Source organism: Sciurus vulgaris, assembly GCF_902686455.1.
Source record: "Sciurus vulgaris genome assembly, chromosome: 10".
Lineage (NCBI taxonomy): Eukaryota > Metazoa > Chordata > Mammalia > Rodentia > Sciuridae > Sciurus > Sciurus vulgaris.
The window spans coordinates 3,882,033-3,900,392 of record NC_136470.1 but is presented as its reverse complement, the minus strand read 5'-3'; the positions used below and the strand labels follow the sequence as shown (position 1 = coordinate 3,900,392).

The window sequence follows — 18,360 nt, the reverse complement described above, 5'->3', positions numbered from 1 at the left end:
GGACCGAGGCACGCAGCTGGGTGAACTGCCTCCAGTCATCAGCCCTGAACAACAGGCCTGAGCTTCAAACCTGACTGCCCGTGTCCCACTTGCGCTGGCTGCGTGCCCAGGAGCCTCACCTTTCTCGTAGGTGGCCCCCCACCCGGAAATCCAGCAGGGCTGCTGAGTCTCCAGCATCATGCCTGGGTTGGGCAGGCACACTGGCTTCACTCTGTCTGTTCAGGAGAAGGAAACAGTGAGCCCTGCCCGGAGAAGCCTGGTGCCCTCGTGCCTGGCACCCGCTCCCTGCCTGGCAGGCCCCTCTTCCTATCAGGCGAGCAGCTCCCCTCTGAATTATTTGACATCACCGCTCCTAGACACAGCCCAGTGCCGGGCTCCTGGCCGTGGGTGGGCGCCCTGTGCATGAGCCCTCTCCCAACTCGAAGGCAAGCTCTTCCTGGGGCGGGGGAGGCTCTGCTTCATCTGCACCCACATGGGCTAGAACATTCCAGACCCTTGCGGGGACTAGGGTGGGGGTGCAAATTCTAAAGTATATTCCTTTCAGAAGGTATGTGAAGAAATAAAGCTATCTTCACAAATGATAAGCCGATGTTCCCAGCTGGAGGCGATTCCGTCCCACAAAGGTCTGGCAATGTTGTCGGGAGACAACTCTGTCTCGACTGGTGGACGCTGCTGACCTCTAGTGGGCAGAGGGCAGGGACGCTCCGCAGTGCATCGCAAACCTGGGTCCCGCTTCCCCTCCTGCTCCTGGGCAGCCTGGCCTCCGCCCAGCCCTCCTCTGGCAGACACTCAGGCGGGTCTGACATCTCACTGCAGTCAGCGTCTCACCTCGGGACGCAGCCCAGCCCGGCATGCCCCTGGCCACACGTACCATTGAACGTCAGTGGCGTCTGCAACTTCAAAAGCGCAATGTCGTTGTTCTTGGTCTTAGAGTCATAATTGGGATGGGCGATCACTTTCTCTACCCGGTGTCCACTTCCATAGAACATGAGAGACTGTCTCAAGATGCCCGCGAACGCCGTCCAGTGCCGCGGGTTGTTGAGAGGCCTGGGAGATGGAGGCACAGCACGCAGAGCCTCAGACCCAAAGGCATCAACCTCTCATCAGACGGTCTTCGAAAACTACAAGCTGTAGCTGCTCTCCAGGCTGAGAGCACACCCCAGGCCGCAGAGCACACCAGGCAGCGGGGCTCCGCCACTGCTGCCCCCTCCGACACCCCGTCTTTCCCCGCCCTCCCATGCCCCTGACTGCTGCACTGCCCACAAATGGGGCCTGAATCCACCCCGAAGTTGCAAACCCTGTGTCTGGCAGGACCAGGGCTTATTAACCTTTAGATGCCAGAACATTCCTGGCACACAGCAGGTGCTCAATAAAAGTGTGCTGATGAACACAGTTGGCCTCTAATACTAATCAGGACATTCCCTTTATCCAGGGATTTTATTTGGGATCTTGAGGGCCCCCAACTGCTAGAGAGCGCTCAGGATCCAGGAGCATGAAGGGAGGGGCAGAAGGGGACACTCCTGGGTGAGGCCCAGGCTCCCTGCAGCTTCACCGCAGCCCCGTGAGCGGGGCCCAGCTGTGTGCCAGGTGCGGGTGACATCGGTCAGAGATACTAAAGGACCCGTCCACGGCCATGCGCCAGAGGACGGACAGCCAGAGGGAGGCTTCCTGCAACAGGCAGGGCCCCCACTGGACAGGGAAGGAAAAGAAGCAGGGGCGGGGGCTGCAGCTTCCACAAGAGCCACCCAGGCCTTACGGCTGCCCTTGCCCCTCCCCGCATCTGCATGGACACGAGGTCCCCGAGCGTGTCTGAGGAGCATCCAGGAGAGGGGGCCCGACAGAGCAGAGCGGCAGTGGGCTGCAGGGCTTCTGGTCACAGCCATCGTTGAGCACCTGCCACCCCTGGCCGTGTCCGCTGCCGGCAGAGCAGGGCACTCCGCACACTTGCTGATGAGTGGACGGGCCTGCCCACACTCACATCATCATCTGGCCTCCACGACACAGGGAGCTGGTGGCCCACTCGCCCGTGGACACGAAGGCCAAGGATCTGGCCAGAGAGTCTCACTGGGGTCCTCGCCACCCCACCACCCAGACCTCCAGGGACGTGCACATACTCTTCCACGCAGTGGGCAGCAGTCACGATCCACTCGGGGGTGATGATGGAGCCTCCGCAGATGTGGACGCCTTGGACGTGCAGGCTGACCTGCCAGGGCCAGTCCCCCAGGTTGGCGCTGGTTCCTCCCACAATCCTGCTCTGACGTCGCAGCAAGGGGACACCACACTCTGGGGTGACAAGCAAGCCTAAGCGGGAAGCCAGCTGAGCAGGAGCCACCTGGGCCGCCCACCCAACCATGGGGACGCCCAGGGCTCGCCAGGCAGGGGCAGCAGCTCCACTGCCACCGCTCATTCTCCTATGTTCAGGGCACGATGAGAATGTATCACGGTCTGCCCTGTAGAGGAAAGAGTGGGCACTCCAACTCTGCAGGTGTCCACAGTAAGAGGTGAGTGAGGAGGTGAGTGTGAGGGTGAGTGTGAAGGTGAGTGAAGAGGTGAGTGAGGTGAGTGAGGAGGTGAGTGTGAAGGTGAGTGTGAAGGTGAGTGTGAAGGTGAGTGAGGAGGTGAGTGTGAAGGTGAGTGTGAAGGTGAGTGAGGAGGTGAGTGTGAAGGTGAGTGTGAAGGTGAGTGTGAAGGTGAGTGTGAAGGTGAGTGTGAAGGTGAGTGAGGAGGTGAGTGTGAAGGTGAGTGTGAAGGTGAGTGAGGAGGTGAGTGTGAAGGTGAGTGTGAAGGTGAGTGAGGAGGTGAGTGTGAAGGTGAGTGTGAAGGTGAGTGAGGAGGTGAGTGTGAAGGTGAGTGTGAAGGTGAGTGTGAAGGTGAGTGAGGAGGTGAGTGTGAAGGTGAGTGTGAAGGTGAGTGTGAAGGTGAGTGAGGAGGTGAGTGTGAAGGTGAGTGAGGAGGTGAGTGAGGAGGTGAGTGTGAAGGTGAGTGTGAAGGTGAGTGAGGAGGGAGTGTGAAGGTGAGTGAGGAGGTGAGTGTGAAGGTGAGTGTGAAGGTGAGTGTGAAGGTGAGTGTGAGGAGGTGAGTGAGGAGGTGAGTGAAGGTGAGTGAGGAGGTGAGTGTGAAGGTGAGTGTGAAGGTGAGTGTGAAGGTGAGTGAGGAGGTGAGTGTGGAGGTGAGTGAGGAGGTGAGTGTGAAGGTGAGTGAGGAGGTGAGTGAGGAGGTGAGTGTGAAGGTGAGTGTGAAGGTGAGTGAGGAGGTGAGTGTGAAGGTGAGTGTGAAGGTGAGTGAGGAGGTGAGTGTGAAGGTGAGTGAGGAGGTGAGTGAGGAGGTGAGTGTGAAGGTGAGTGTGAAGGTGAGTGTGAAGGTGAGTGAGGAGGTGAGTGTGAAGGTGAGTGTGAAGGTGAGTGTGAAGGTGAGTGTGAAGGTGAGTGAGGAGGTGAGTGAGGAGGTGAGTGAGGAGGTGAGTGTGAAGGTGAGTGTGAAGGTGAGTGTGAAGGTGAGTGAGGAGGTGAGTGTGAAGGTGAGTGTGAAGGTGAGTGAGGAGGTGAGTGTGAAGGTGAGTGTGAAGGTGAGTGTGAAGGTGAGTGAGGAGGTGAGTGTGGAGGTGAGTGTGGAGGTGAGTGTGAAGGTGAGTGAGGAGGTGAGTGTGAAGGTGAGTGTGAAGGTGAGTGTGAAGGTGAGTGTGAAGGTGAGGAGGTGAGTGTGAAGGTGAGTGTGAAGGTGAGTGTGAAGGTTAGTGTGAAGGTGAGTGAGGAGGTGGGTGAGGAGGTGAGTGTGAAGGTGAGTGAGGAGGTGAGTGTGAAGGTGAGTGAGGAGGTGAGTGTGAAGGTGAGTGAGGAGGTGAGTGAGGAACCCTCTGGGCTGTGTGTGGCCTGAGCGTGGTGTCCCTCGGCCCGAGTGCTGTCCCTCACCGCGGGTCCCTCTGCCAGGCTTTGAGTCCTCCGGGTGGAGGGAGGGTGTCCCTGTGCTGCTGTCCTCTGGTGGCAGGAGCGCAGCCCCGGGAGGCTCTGTGGCCTGGGGCCACCTTGGCAGCCTTGGAGGCACTGGGGGAACTTCTGAGGGACCAGCACCAAGGGTTAGGCGAAGGGAGGGCGTGGGAAGCCGTGGGAAGTCCTGGCCCTGGGCAGGTGTGGGGCCCACGGGCACAGGGCTCCCCCGTGTGCCTGGGAGCGCGGCCTGGCTCCTGGGAGCACCTGTCTGTCATCTGCACGTGCTTCCTCACTGGGGTCTCATTCCCCACGAGGTGGCTGTGGGCGCGGGGCTGGTGGCAGGCCTCTCCTGGCCCGGTGGACACCCCCTACCTAAAGGAGCCACTGAGTCTGCAGGTTTTAGCTCGCCATGCCCAGCTAGGGACAGCCCGCAGGCCTGCCCACACCGGAGGGCTTGGGAACCACGCCAGATCCACACACAGAGGAGTGCTGCCCAGTGGAAGCCCTTGTCCCTGAGGGAGAAGGAAGGGAAGCCTGGGCTCTCGGCTCTCTCCTTGCAAGCCCCAGTGGCCACTGAGCACCAGATGCCACGTCGTGTGGCACTGTCCCGGACCTGCCAGGGGCCTTGCTGCAAAACCCCAGCTCTGCACACGGCGGCTCCTGCGGGGCTCACTTGGGGTGGCCCTCCCCTCCCTGGAGAGGGCGCCCCGGGAGGCCTTCAGCTCGGGGGCCATCAGCTTCCGTCCACGGCGGCGTGCTTCTCAGACCAACAGCCAAAGACAGCTAAGTACGGCCCGATTGAAAAACGATTGAAAAACGGAGGCCCTGCGTGGACCGAAGGCCTCCGGGCCACCCCAGCTGCTCCCTTGCCCTCTGGGCGCCACATCGGCCAAAGACACAGTGGGACACTTCTGTGAAGATGTGCCAAGCTCCCTGGTTAGAAGCGCGAGGATGGGGGGAAGCACTCACCCACACAGCGCAGAGAGACCACCATGTGTGAAGAGCAGGTGTCACTGAAAGAGAAGAGCGGAGTCCATCACTAAGGTAAAGGGGCAGATGTCCAGCCCACAGGTATTCAGAAATGAGATTTCCTCCCAGCCTTGTCTCTCCTGTCTCCCTGGAACCAAAGTGTCCACCACTGATGGCCCCAGTAAGGTGACTGAATCTATAGGAGGGACAGTTTCAAAAAGGGTGACACCAGGCTCAAATCTCAGCTGTTCAATTCTGGGCAAATTACTTAACCTCTCTGTTCCTACATCCCTCACTGGGAAAATAATATAATAATGCAGGTTGAGCATCCCTGATCTGAAAACTGAAATCAGAAATGCTCCAAAATTTCAAACTTCTGGAAGCAGGACACCGGAGCAGAGTGGAAAACGCCTCGGTACCCGACCTCACGTGATGGGTCACTGTCCAAACATAGGCACACTGAAAATACTGCCTCGAGTCACCCTCAGCCTACGTGTACGAGGGACACACACCACTTCAGGGAGCTGGGTGCAGCTCTGCTCCTGGGCCTACGTATTTCATCGCGTACGTGCAAATATTCCAAACTCGAAAAGGCCTGAAGTTTGAGTCACTCCTGGTGCCAAGCGTATCAGACAAAGGGCACTCGTCGTGCAGTGCCAACCCCAGCGGGCTGTCAGGTGGGCATGCAGAAGCGCGGGTCTCGCTTTTGTTCTTGGAATCTGGAGCCACCGGCTCGGGTTGGGAGGCCATCGGGAAACGTGCTTTCGGAGGGTGGCGCAGAAGGCAACGTAACCAAGGCGTGGCACGGGAGAAGGAAGGAGCTACTCCTCTAGCGTCAAACGTCCTCCCGTGGACAACAAAGAATGGACGCTTTCCGTCCCCGTCCAATAGAGAACAGTCCCCGTACCCCAAGGAGGGGAGGTCAGGCGGGGACAGGCAGAGCTGGGCTCTGGGTTCTGTTGGACCAGATCCGTGCTACAGAGACGAGACCACTCTGACGGACAGGCAGCGAGGCACCTGCCTCGCCACCATTGTGTCCAGACGCAGAGGGGGACCTTGCCCGAGCTCACCCGCCCACCCTGCTGCCTCGGGGACTGGCAGCCACAGCCCCACCTGCCCCGAGCCTCCCGCGCTCCGGCTCCCTGCTGGGACGCCAGCCACAGCCCACCACAGAGCCCCGGCTGCCGACAGCCTCCCAGCCGGGCACGAGCACAGGGCCTGCCCTGGACCTGCCAGCACCCTTCCTGAGACACCCGCCGGGTGCCCTGGCGGTGACAGCTGTGCTCCTAGGCACCAGCGAGGCCACGCAGAAGCAGACGCCTGCTGAAGAAGACCCTGCCTGAGAACCCTCAGGCCCACGGGTGCCCCATGGCCAGCAGCACCTCCAACGCCACGGTGACCTGGGACCTGGCAAGGAGCTTTGGCTGGAGACTCAAGCGTCACAGGCAAATCTGAGTGTCCCCCACCCTGCAGACAGGTGCAGACACTGCAGACAATGACCTTCTCTTCTTTCCTCCAAGCCTGGCGCCACCTTGCGAGTTCCCAGGGCTCTTGCCAAGGGCCGGCGGTTCCTCCCCTCGCTGGCCCCGCCGCCCCAGCTCCTGGCATTCCTTGGCTCCCTGATTTCCTGTCTAAGGAGGAACACAAAGAACCACGGCATCTGCAGAGCCCAGGCAGCTGCGTGTGGCCTGGCTGCAGGCGCGTCCCCAGCGTTGCGCCCACCTCCACGCAAGGAGAAGTGGGTCCCCAAACACAGCATCTGGCAGCTGGACCCTGGCAAAGCCACCTGGGACGAGGACGCTCACAAGCAAAGGACACTGCACCCTCCGTGTCGAAAGCATGCTGCCAAGAGCAGGGCTGGCGAACGCGGAGACACTGCCCAGCCCTCCTGCCAGGTCCACCAGGGGCCCGCTGCCACCCCGGGCTCACCATGACCTGCCCAGGGTCACAGCCCGGCTCTGAGGAGCGGGAGCCTCTTGCGCCTGGGCCCAGAACACCGCCCACCCCTCACACAGCGTCCTGCAACACCGCTGCGCAGGGACTCGACCACCCAGGACTTACAGAGGCCACCAATGTCCAGAGCAAATGGGGATGAACTAGACACCCCAGCTGGACCCTGAGACATTCTCTGGGATTCCTAGCTGGGGACCAAATAGGACGTGTCCCCGCAACTCATCTGGAGTGTTATGTTAATGCTATTAAGAGGGCAGGAAGCCAATCCGACCATGCTATTTAAAGACCGGGCCCTTGGAAAGATCAGAAGAGATGAGGTCATTGGGGTGGAACCCCAAGTTGGAATCCTGGTGGCCACAGAAGGAAGGGGAGAGAGACCCACAAGACAGGTGCCTCCTCATGTGATGATGTGGTCCAGGGTGCCCTCGCCACAGCCCCGCTATGTGTGGGGGGCTGTGTGGACCTTGTACCACTAGAGCCACGAGACCAAATAAACCTCCATTCTTTATAATCTGCCTCAAGTATTTTGTTACAGTAACAGCTGACAAATACACACGCCCTAGCACGTGTAAGTGTATCTCTGGTGTCTGGAAAATGGGAAAAATCAATCACCAATAACAGGGCAGACAGCAGAGGTCACAAAAAAATAGCAAGTAAACGTCAATCTCTTCCTAAGAGCAAAGCTGGAGCTGCTGAGAGCAGCATGTCCTGCTGAGCTTCCACCCTCCTGCAGCATGGAACTCATCCACACCCAGAACAGCAGCTTAGAGACACGGGCTTGAGACAGCGATGCCAGGGGTCCCGAGTCCGCGTCAACTTCTGCGGAGGAGAAGCAGACACCACCGAGTACCTGTGGAAGAGTCTCTTGTAGAGGTCGACGTCTCCCGCACTCGTGTTCAGCTTCATGAAGCTGGTGGCGCCGCTGTCGTCCACGATTCCTCGGGTGGAATAAAAGCTGTTCCTGAAAAGGACAGAAAGCTGTGTTTAAAACGGGGGTCGCCAGGAGCACTCACAGTCCTCATCCCGCAGCACTTGCAAGCAGCCTGCCCGCGGAGGTGGCGCTTTCCTTCCCATGGGACCTCGCTCTGAAAACCGGCAGGTGCCATACCCCAGGGCTGCAGAGGTCCACAGCCCACGTGGAAGGGAAGGTGGCAACACAACCAGAGCCATCCCCGCACCCCTGTGCTGCCCCGTCCTCCCGGGATGACCGCTTGGTGTGGTCTCTCTCCTCCAAGCCCATGTTGAAATTCGTCCCCAATTTAAGAGTCCAGGGGTGGCGGGACCCCTAAGTGGCATGTGGGTGGTAATCCACCCTTGCAAAGGGACTAATGCCCACCTCCAGGAGGAGGAGGAGGAGGAGGAGGAGGAGGGTGTCACTCCTCTGGAGGGTGGGCTATTGGGGACAAATCCCAGCGGGCTCCCAACCAAGAGGCAACCTGAACAGACTCAGTCCGGGCTGAGAGGGTCCTCCAGAAAAGAGCCACCTGAGGCCCTCAGCCCGCACCCCTGCCCTGGGACCAGGCCCTGGGTGTCATTCCTGAGTAGCTGGGTCAGGTGCCAGGCAGGTGGCCATGTGCTGTGTTCATTAGACACTGGGAGAGGGAGGCTAGGGAGCACCAGGTCCACAGACCAGCTTTCAGAATTCCACAGGGGTCTCCAGCACCTTCTGGAGCGGCAGAGAGAGATGGTCTTTCCTAAGTTTCTGCGTTGGTCACTGTCACATGCGGGTGCCCACCCCATCAGGGCACCGGACTCACTTATAGCCCATGTCTCTGCAGGCTGCCCGGGCGAAGTTCTCACTCCAGTCGTCTTGGCACACGGGGTGCCAGGACTTCCGCTGGTGCGAGTAGACCTGCAGGATGAAGCTGGGTCCGTAGAGGCGCACTGCGGGAGAAGAAGGCTGCGTGGGTCTCAGGCAGGCACCCACTCCCTCCATCCCATTGGCCACCGGCGTCCCGCCGCCCGGGGGCAGCTCTTTTCCAGCACTCACGCCAGGGCCCGCGAGTCTATTGTGCGGAAAGGCGTCCTTAACGCAAGAGAACTGAAAGGGGTGTTGAGACCCAAACTCATAAATGCTCACTGCAGCCCTGCCCACGACAGCCCAAACGGACAGCCCAACGTCCACCAGGGAGAAAACAGGGCATCCGGAGTGTGCGGCGGACGGTTATCCCCAGCAGATGGGAAGGAAGCTCTGTCCCGTGCTGCCGCTGAGCAAACCGGAAGGCAGTACCCTGCGTAGGAAGCCACTCGCAAAGGCCCACAGATCGCATGATACCACTCGGACGAAATGCGCAGAGTAGGGGCCTAAGACAGCAACAGGGGCAGGAAGGCAGGGCGGAGGGGTCCGAGGAGCGCGCGGCGGGGCGCCGCCGAGCGCACGGCAAAGCGCACAGCAACCAAGCTCTTCATCCACCGTGGGATCCTCCGCAGTGGCCCCTGGCGCACACGACTGCGGGTGTGTAAAACCGTTGTACTGTCCACCTCACAAAGATGAATGTTATGGTGTGAATTGTGAACTACAGCTCAATAAAGCTGTAAAATATATAAATAGGCCAGGCGCGGTGGTGCACACCTGTTATCCCAGCCGTTGGGGAGGCTGAGGCAGGAGGACATGAGGTCAAAGCCAGCCTCAGCAACAGTGAGGCGCTAAGCAACTCAGTGAGACCCTGTCTCTAAATAAAATCCAAAATAGGGCTGGGGATGTGGCTCTGTGGTCCAGCGCCCCTGAGCTCAATCCCTGTGTCCCCACCAAAAATAAATAAATAAATGAATAAGTAAGTAAGTGAATAAGGTAGAAGGTAAAAATGAAGAGCTCTTTAAGGAACTGGTTGACCTCCTGGTGTCCAGGGCCCGGCTCTGCAGAGCCGGGGCAGAGACAAGGCCCCTGCATCTAAGGGACTTTTAATGCCTCTAGATTAATCTGGGTTTTGTCAAGAAGACCTTGGCTCTGCAGTTTAAAGAAACTTGCCAGCCTTTGGATAGAGTGGAAGCCCTCTCCTGTCAGTCCCGGCTCTCCCCAGAGTGGCCACATCGGAGGCTGAGAAGCCCTGGTGGGTGGAATGCCCGCCTGCGGCCGATCACCTAGTGGAATCCTGTGAGACTGGAGGGCTGCTGGGTGGGACCTGGGTCACCAGGAACAACCTGAGGGCAGTGCTGCATGACAGCCAGAGGGCCACTGCTCTGCGTGCAGTGAGACGCGTCCGGCATGGCGTCCACTCCGACGGGACACTGTTCCTCACTTAAGAGAAGCAGCTATGGAGCCTCCAGGGAGACCTGGAAACAGCGTGCGGTGCCAGAAGCCGATCTCAGAACGCCCAACGCGCCCTGCATCCCACCCCAGGGCAGAGCCACAGAGACCAGCAGGGCTGGGCTGCCCCAAGACCGCAGGGCAGCCTGTTCTGGAGGACCCACGTGGCCAACGTGCGGCGCATGCCTCAGTGAGCACGCTGCGCGAAGGTTGGTCCGCCCTTCAACTCCGGCAGGCGCCTGTCCCCCACCCCGCCTTCTGTGAGCCCAAACTGCCCAAGAAACGAAGTCGCCGACTTCTTCCAAGAGACTGAAGTGGTACGGCACCGCGGGTAAAGGCGAGCTGCCGCGGCGGAAGCACGGGGAGCGCGGGGAGCGGGTGCTGCCTCCTGGTGGGTTCCCTGCCTTTCTCCTCCAGCCACTGGTTCACATGCGGGCGGCAAGAGCTGAGGGCGCCCGGCGGAGACGGACGGCCCGAGCTGGTCTGTGCGCGTTCTCTTTTAGGAACGAGGAATCTTTTTCAGCCTTACCAAGGACTAAAGGACAAAAACCTTGTTCTGGGTGCCCCCTGAGGATCGGGTTCACCACGCAGCGAGCAGACCCGCGCGCCCTCGACACCCGCTGCATCTTCTCCTTTTCTCTGTGTGGTGAGAACGCTCAAGACAGTCCCAGGGGCACACAGGTGCCTCCCCCGTCCCTCAGTCTCTTCTGACATCCCAGGAAGACGCCCGGGCAGGAGAGCTCACTGCCGACACCCCGCGCACCCCACACAGAAGCTCCGTGTGCTGGGACGCCGAGTCCTGTCCAGGTCAGACGGCACCCACGGCGAGCACCGCCGGCACTGCAGGAGCAGGAGGAGGAAAGCACACACGTGTGTCCCGTGGGAGCAGGGAGCACACTCCCGCCAAGTGCCACACACACCACAGGAGGGGAGGTCAGCGGAAGGAGCCGCCACGCTGCAGCAAGCCGTACCGAGCGGCACCCACGTGTCCTGCATATGCTGGCAGCCCAGACACTGCTGCTACCATGGGGTTGGAAAGAGCCCACCTCGCACCAAGGCGAGAACCACGCCCCTGGGGAAGGCAGGGCCCATGCCCCCAGGAGATGATTTGCCTCCTCAGAAGGGAGAGGAGGCAGCCCTTCTGGGGAAATGAGGCAACTCTGCACCAGCTGCAGAGCCCAGGAGACGCAGTCTGAAGACACCGTGCCTGGGTCTCCCTGCCGGCTCATTCAACCCAGAACAAGAACCCGGGAGCAGCAATGTCACACCATGGTGACACAGCATATGGTCAGGGCCCCACAGACAAAGACAGTGTGTGGGCTGCAGCTCAGAGGGTCAGGACCCATGTCCTCAGGCAGCCATTAGCTGCCTTAAAAACCACCTCTAAGAATCAACAGAAATAGAATCTCCGACAAAAACCACAGTGAGACATCACCTCGCTGCCGTGAGAATAGCTGTGTCATCAAAAAGAAAGACAACAGGTACAGAAGGCCACGAGAGGAAAGGAGCCTTCGCTCAGGCCAGCGCGGCCACCAACAGGAAGGGCGACAGGTACAGAAGGCCACGAGAGGAAAGGAGCCTTCGCTCAGGCCAGCGCGGCCACCAACAGGAAGGGCGACAGGTACAGAAGGCCACGAGAGGAAAGGAGCCTTCGCTCAGGCCAGCGCGGCCACCAACAGGAAGGGAGACAGGTACAGAAGGCCACGAGAGGAAAGGAGCCTTCGCTCAGGCCAGCGCGGCCACCAACAGGAAGGGCGACAGGTACAGAAGGCCACGAGAGGAAAGGAGCCTTCGCTCAGGCCAGCGCGGCCACCAACAGGAAGGGCCCTGAAGAAATAGTGCTGGGTGCCTGGCAGGATGAGCAGGAGAACCGCTCCGTGAGCCAGCGTGCAGGGCCAGGGGAAGAAACCTCGCAGGACGCTCCTGTGTCCAGCGCAGCCCAGCTCCCCACGCCCAGCCGTGCACCTGCCCGTGTCTACCAGGAGATGATGGGTAAGGAAAGCGGCAGGCACCACGGGGCCTTGAGAACGTGGGCGGGCCAGAGAACGTGGAAGAACAGACGCCCAGCCCGCACGAGAAGCCACACACCTTTCTCACTTGTGCATGGAGCGAGAAAGTCACGCTCGTGGAGCAGAGCGCCAAGCGGAGGTCGCCACAGGCTGGGAGGGGTGGGGACGTTGGCCAAAGGAGGCACATTCTCTGTCAAACACAACACACTCAAGGGCTCTCGGTGCAGCAGGGCGGCTGGTGCGGGCAGAAGAGCGTGCGCTTGAAAAGCACCAAGAGCAGATCTTAAGCGTTCTCGGGGCACAAAAGGTACGTAGGGGAGGTGACACGCGCAAAGGGGCCTGATCCAGCCGTTCGCCCACGCCGTACGTCGTAAATGCGGCATGACTTTAGCTTGTCAACTAACATAGATCAACAGTTGAAAATAAAGCCAACCCAAGTGCTCGCTCTGTGACAAGAGAACAAACCTTCAGGGCAGCTCGTTTTAAAAAGGCACACAGCGCACCCCCCTTCACACTTTAGGCAGCTTGCTGGGTTTTTGTTGATGCCCTGTGGCATTTGTGGGCGCGTGCGCTTGAGAGGCAGTCCTTGCGGGCCCTGCTATCGCCCTCTCCCCCTGTTGCGTGACGCTGGACCAGGAGCGACCCTTCTGAGGCCAGGCGCACCCTCGAGACCGGGACAGAGCTGGCTGGTCCCCCAGCCCAGGCGGGGCGGCTGCTTCCCAGGCCCGGAGCACTCACCACACTGGGTCTCATCCTCGCCGTAGGGACAGTGCGCAATCCCGTCACACCAGAGAGAGGGGCTGATGCAGGTCCCTGAAGAGCCACACTCCATCCCAGACCCGGGGCACTTGTTGTCCACTAGCAGAGGAAAGAGGGAGTGGGGAGGGAGACCCCTCAGCTGAGGACCAAGGGGCCCCACAGAGCCAACAAGAAGCTCCACCGTCCACCGCTGAGCTGGTGACCAGACAATGACTCCCCCAATTTTTAGTAAGTCGGGAATGTGTCCTTGTTGCCAGCACGCACACATGGAATTAGGGCTGGGTTTGGCATGTCCGCAGGGTCGGTGGGAAGGACTCTCCCAGGGCCATCAGCTCCAGGGCCACGAAGCTCCCGTGTCTCCATGGTCCCAGGGTGATGGCAGAGACAGCCTGTTGCTAGGTGGGGCTGGGCTACCCAGGAGCACCCGTCGTGGCCCCGTGAAGGACAGTGACCAGAGGTAGGCCCAGGAGCACCCGCTGTGGCCCTGTGAAGGACAGTGACCAGAGGTAGCCCCAGGAGGTCCAGCTGTGGCCCCGTGAAGGACAGTGACCAGAGGTAGGCCCAGGAGCACCCGCTGTGGCCCCATGAAGGACAGTGACCAGGTAGGCCCAGGAGCACCCGCTGTGGCCCCGTGAAGGACAGTGACCAGAGGTAGCCCCAGGAGGGCCAGCTGTGCTCCCAGAGACGGTGTCACCTTGCTCTGGGCAAATTCTAATGACTCCTCCTGCGCTCTGTCCACACTGGAGAAGCGGCCCAGGATCACCACACCCACAGGCTCAGAGGAAGCCCAGAGTGAGGCGGGACATCCAAAGGAGCCTGCTGCTCCCAGGACGGGTATTCACGCACCACGGGGATCAAAGAAAGAGGAGAGTCAGAGGACGGACTTGAGTGTAAGAGAGACTCGGGAGGGGCCCAGGGGCTCCCCAGCCCAGCAGCAGGGCCGCCCGGTGCCCAGGACTACAGGACGCGTGAGGTGGCAACTGGCCTGTGGGCTCTTTGCACTTACAGAACTTCCAGAGCAGGACGGCAGCCAGCACAATGACCACAAGGAAGGTCCCCAGGGCAAGAGTGAAACACAGTGCTTTCTTGGCCTCTGCAGGAAAGAGTAAGCAGGACACCTGGTGAGCCAAAGAGAAGACCCCTCGGGCCTCACCCAGCACCTGCCAGTCTGCACACCCCTCCACCTGCCAGGACTACATGGAGCCTGCTAGACCTCCTCAGTGGGAGCATCGCAAGGGGACGGTGCACCTGCCACACCGACCTGCCCACCCACCTTGGCCTCACCTGCCTCGAATGTGCTCAGAAAACTTTCGTCAGCCCACCGCTGACCACACCATGTGACCCAACGCCCGTTTCCAGTGAAACTCTGGATATGCTGTACAATTTTTTTTTAATTTATTTTTATTGTAAACGAATGGGATACATGTTGTTTCTGTTTGTACATGGAGTAGCAGCATACCATTTGTGTAATCATACATTTACATAGGGTAATGATGTTTGATTCATTCTGTTATGTTTTCCTTCCCCCCACCCCTCTTTTCCCTCTATACAGTCCTTCCTTCCTCCATTCTTGTCCCACTCCCACCCCCCATTAAGTGTCATCATCCGCTTATCAGTGAGATCTTTCCTCTTTTGGATTTTTGAGATTGGCTTATCTCACTTAACATGATATTCTCCAATTTCATCCATTTGCCTGCAAATGCCATCATTTTATTATTCTTTATAGCTGAGTAATATTCCATTGTATATATATACCACAGTTTCTTTATCCATTCATCAATTGAAGGGCATCTAGGTTGGTTCCATAATCTGGCTATTGTGAATTGAGCAGCTATGAACATTGATGTGGCTGTATCTCTGTAGTATGCCGATTTTAAGTCCTTTGGGTATAGGCCGAGGAGTGGGATGGCTGGGTCAAATGGTGGATCCATTCCAAGTTTTCTAAGGAATCTCCACACTGCTTTCCAGAGTGGCTGCACTAATTTGCAGTCCCACCAACAATGTATGTGTACCTTTTTCCCCACATCCTCTCCAACACCTATTGTTGCTTGTATTCTTGATAATCGCCATTCTAATTGGGGTGAGATGGAATCTTAGTGTAGTTTTGATTTGCATTTCTCTTATTACTAAAGATGGTGAATATTTTCTCATATGTTTGTTGATTGCTTGTAGATCTTCTGTGAAGAGTCTGTTCATATCCTTAGCCCATTTGTTGATTGGGTTATTTGTATTCTTGGTGTAGAGTTTTTTGAGTTCTTTATATATTCTGGAAATTAGTGCTCTATCTGAAGTATGAGTGGCAAAGATTTTCTCCCACTCTGTAGACTCTTTCTTCGCATTGCTGATAGTTTCCTTTGCTGAGAGAAAGCTATTTAGTTTGAATCTATCCCAGTTATTGATTCTTGCTTTTATTTCTTGTGCTATGGGAGTCCTGTTAAGGAAGTCTGATCCTAAGCCAACAAGGTGAAGATTTGGACCTACTTTTTCTTCTATAAGATGCAGGGTCTCTGGTCTGATTTCAAGGTCCTTGATCCATTGTGAGTTGAGTTTTGTGCAGGGTGAGAGATAGGGGTTTAGTTTCATTCCGTTGCATATGGTTTTCCAGTTTTCCCAGCACCATTTGTTGAAGAGGCTATCTTTTCTCCATTGCATATTTTTGGCACCTTTGTCTAGTATGAAAAAATTGTATTTATTTGGGTTTGTGTCCGTGTCCTCTATTCTGTACCATTGATCTACCTGTCTATTTTGGTGCCAATACCATGCCGTTTTTGTTACTATTGCTTTGTAGTATAGTTGAAGTTCTGGTATTGCCATACCCCCTGTTTCATTCTTCCTGCTAAGGATTGCTTTAGCTATTCTGGGTTTCTATTTCTTCCAGATGAATTTCATGATTGCTTGCTCTATTTCTGTGAGGTACGTCATTGGGATTTTAACTGGAATTGCATTGAATCTGTATAGCACTTTTGGTAGTATGGCCATTGTGACAATATTAATTCTGCCTATCCAGGAACATGGGAGATCTTTCCATCTTCTAAGGTCTTCCTTAATTTCTTTCTTCAGTGTTTTGTAGTTTTCATTGTAGAGATCTTTCACCTCTTTGGTTAGATTGATGCCCAAGTTTTTTTTTGTTTGTTTGTTTTTGTTTTTGTTTTTGAGGCTATTGCAAATGGAGTTGTTTTCCTCATTTCCCTTTCAGCTGTTTCATTGCTTACCTATAAAAATGCTTTAGATTTATGCGTGTTGATTTTATAGCCTGCTATTTTGCTGAATGCATTGATGAGGTCTAGAAGTTTTCTGGAGGAGGTTTTTGGATCCTCTAAATATAGAATCATGTCTATGCTGTACAATTGACTGACCCTGAGAAGGGAACCGCAGATCGCTTCATGGGTTTGCCTTCCTACGGTCGTAAAGTCGAAACACGAAGTTGGACCATCCCAAGTCGGGGGCCATCTGGTCACCCGAGGAAGAAGCATGTTTCTTTCTCTCTCTCGTTTCTATGCTGCTGGGGAGCCCCACACTTGCTGGCAAGAGTTCTACACACCCTCGACCTAAAGAGCAGTGTTTCCCGTGCGCCTAAAATATGAGTTGGCATTGCGAGAACAATATGTCTTGGAGGCCCGGCTTCCTCCATAGCAAGGACCTTCAGGCTTTGGGGGAGCAGAACACCAGAGCCTTAAAAGCTCTGCTCCCTAAAAAGGGTCTTCAGTTAGGCCAGTGATGGATGTGGAAAACTGCAGAGACAAGCACCTCACTTCAGTAATGACAGGCCGAGCTGCGCCCACCCTGGCAGGGCACCCAGGGCAGAGGAAGAGGCGGTCTTCCCCAAGGCCGTCCAGGAACCGATACTGCACACGGCTCTCCCATTAGACAGCTGCCAGTCACCTGTGGCTCCTTATGTCTTAGTTACTGAATTTTAAATGGGAGCTGGGGCTGTGGCTCAGTGGTAGAGCGCTCACATGGAACACGTGAGGCACTGGGTTCGATCCTCAGCACCACATAAAAATAAAATAAAGGTATTGTGTCCAGCTACAACTGAAAACATATATATATATAACTTAAATGGAATTAAATAAAAGTATATACCAAGTGCTTATCAGTCGCATGTGGCCAGTGGCTACCATACTGGACTGGGCAGGTACAGAACATCCCTATTGCTGCTGAAAGTGGCCAGCACACAGCACCAGCTTACATACACCCTTTGGTCCAAGGGCAGAAACGCTGAACTCAGAGTGAAGGCACATTTCAGCAAAGAATAAAGTAATTTGGAGAAGGTCACCAGTTTACCCTAGCCAAAACAGAAAGAGGGCATTTTTTATCAGAGATGTGAACCAAAGTTTCCATCAAAGTTCCTAACAGCATGGTGGTGCACGCCTATAATCCCAGGGACTTGGAAAGCCGGGTCAGGGAGATCGTGAGTTCAAAGTCAGCCACAGCACTTTGTAAGGTCCTAAGCAATTCAGTGAGACTGTCTCTAAAGAAAACATAAAAAGAGCTGGGGATGCGGCTCAGTGCTTAAGCACTCCTGGGTTCATTCAATCCCTGGTACAAAATATATATATATATATATATTCCTAACAGTGTTAGATACCATGAAAGCCCCCTGCCATCCCTGCCATCTTATGCTGGGCCAAGGAGGAGGGTGCCCAGCCTGTCACCTCTGGCAGTTCCTATGTGGCATGCAGCCTCAGGCACTGGAACTCCCAGGAGCTTTCCTTGGAGGAGAGGTGGGAGAGATTTGGTGAGAAGGTATGTATGTATGTATTTATTCAGGGACCAGAGATCGAATTCAAGGACACTTAACCACTGAGCCACATCACCAGCCCCCTTTTATCTTTTATTTTGAGACAGGGTCTCTCTAAGTTGCTTAGAGACTCACTAAGTTGCTGAGGCTGGTTTCAAACCTGTGATCCTCCTGTCTCAGCCTCCCAAACTACTAGGATCACAGGCGTGCACCATGGTGCCCATCGAGAAGGCATTTCGACAGACCCTGGCAGGCTGGACAGGTGGTGTGTGCTCCTGCTGCCCTCACCTATATGCACCTGGGCCTCCAGAAGTTAGTCAGGGCGAGAAATTGAAGTTCTGGAGTTGGAGAGGCCAGAGAAGCACATCTGTAGGGTCAAAGTCTCGCCTCTCTCCTTACCCCAACATTCTGCTGATTCTCCGAATCTCAGGCCACAACAGCCTTGAGATCCCCGGGGATCATTCCCAATCACCACGATTTCTGATCCACAGCCAGGAAGTTAGCACTTCCCACAGGTGGGGCCCAGGCCACTGGCCTGAGAACTGTGTCCATGCAATGATCTTATCAAAACCTGGCTAGAGGTGACCACGCCTTTAAGTGGAAGGGCGGAGCCCCCACGGAGGTCCATAGGAGAAATTCCAAATGGCCTCTTGGACACTTCTCTCCTTGGATGACTTCCCCGAATGCCATTTCATCTAAGATAAAACAACTTGCTGAGACTGGGGGTGGAGCTCAGTGGTCATATTTGCCCAGCAC

At 56.5% G+C, this 18,360-nt stretch overlaps 1 protein-coding gene across 5 annotated transcripts in view; it reads right to left on the bottom strand.

Annotated features, from left to right (window-relative positions):
• TMPRSS2 (transmembrane serine protease 2) overlaps window positions 1–18,360 on the bottom strand; it is a 35,068-nt gene that overhangs the window by 2,254 nt on the left and 14,454 nt on the right. For all 5 annotated transcript variants that reach the window (XM_079101175.1, XM_079101172.1, XM_079101174.1 and 2 more), the window contains 8 exons: window positions 13,870–13,956; window positions 12,843–12,962; window positions 8,606–8,732; window positions 7,699–7,809; window positions 4,896–4,939; window positions 2,115–2,283; window positions 872–1,047; window positions 120–215 (listed from right to left, as the gene is read on the bottom strand). In XM_079101175.1, coding sequence (XP_078957301.1) covers window positions 120–215; window positions 872–1,047; window positions 2,115–2,283; window positions 4,896–4,939; window positions 7,699–7,809; window positions 8,606–8,732; window positions 12,843–12,962; window positions 13,870–13,956 — 930 coding nt within the window. The remainder of the gene's footprint in view (window positions 1–119; window positions 216–871; window positions 1,048–2,114; window positions 2,284–4,895; window positions 4,940–7,698; window positions 7,810–8,605; window positions 8,733–12,842; window positions 12,963–13,869; window positions 13,957–18,360) is intronic.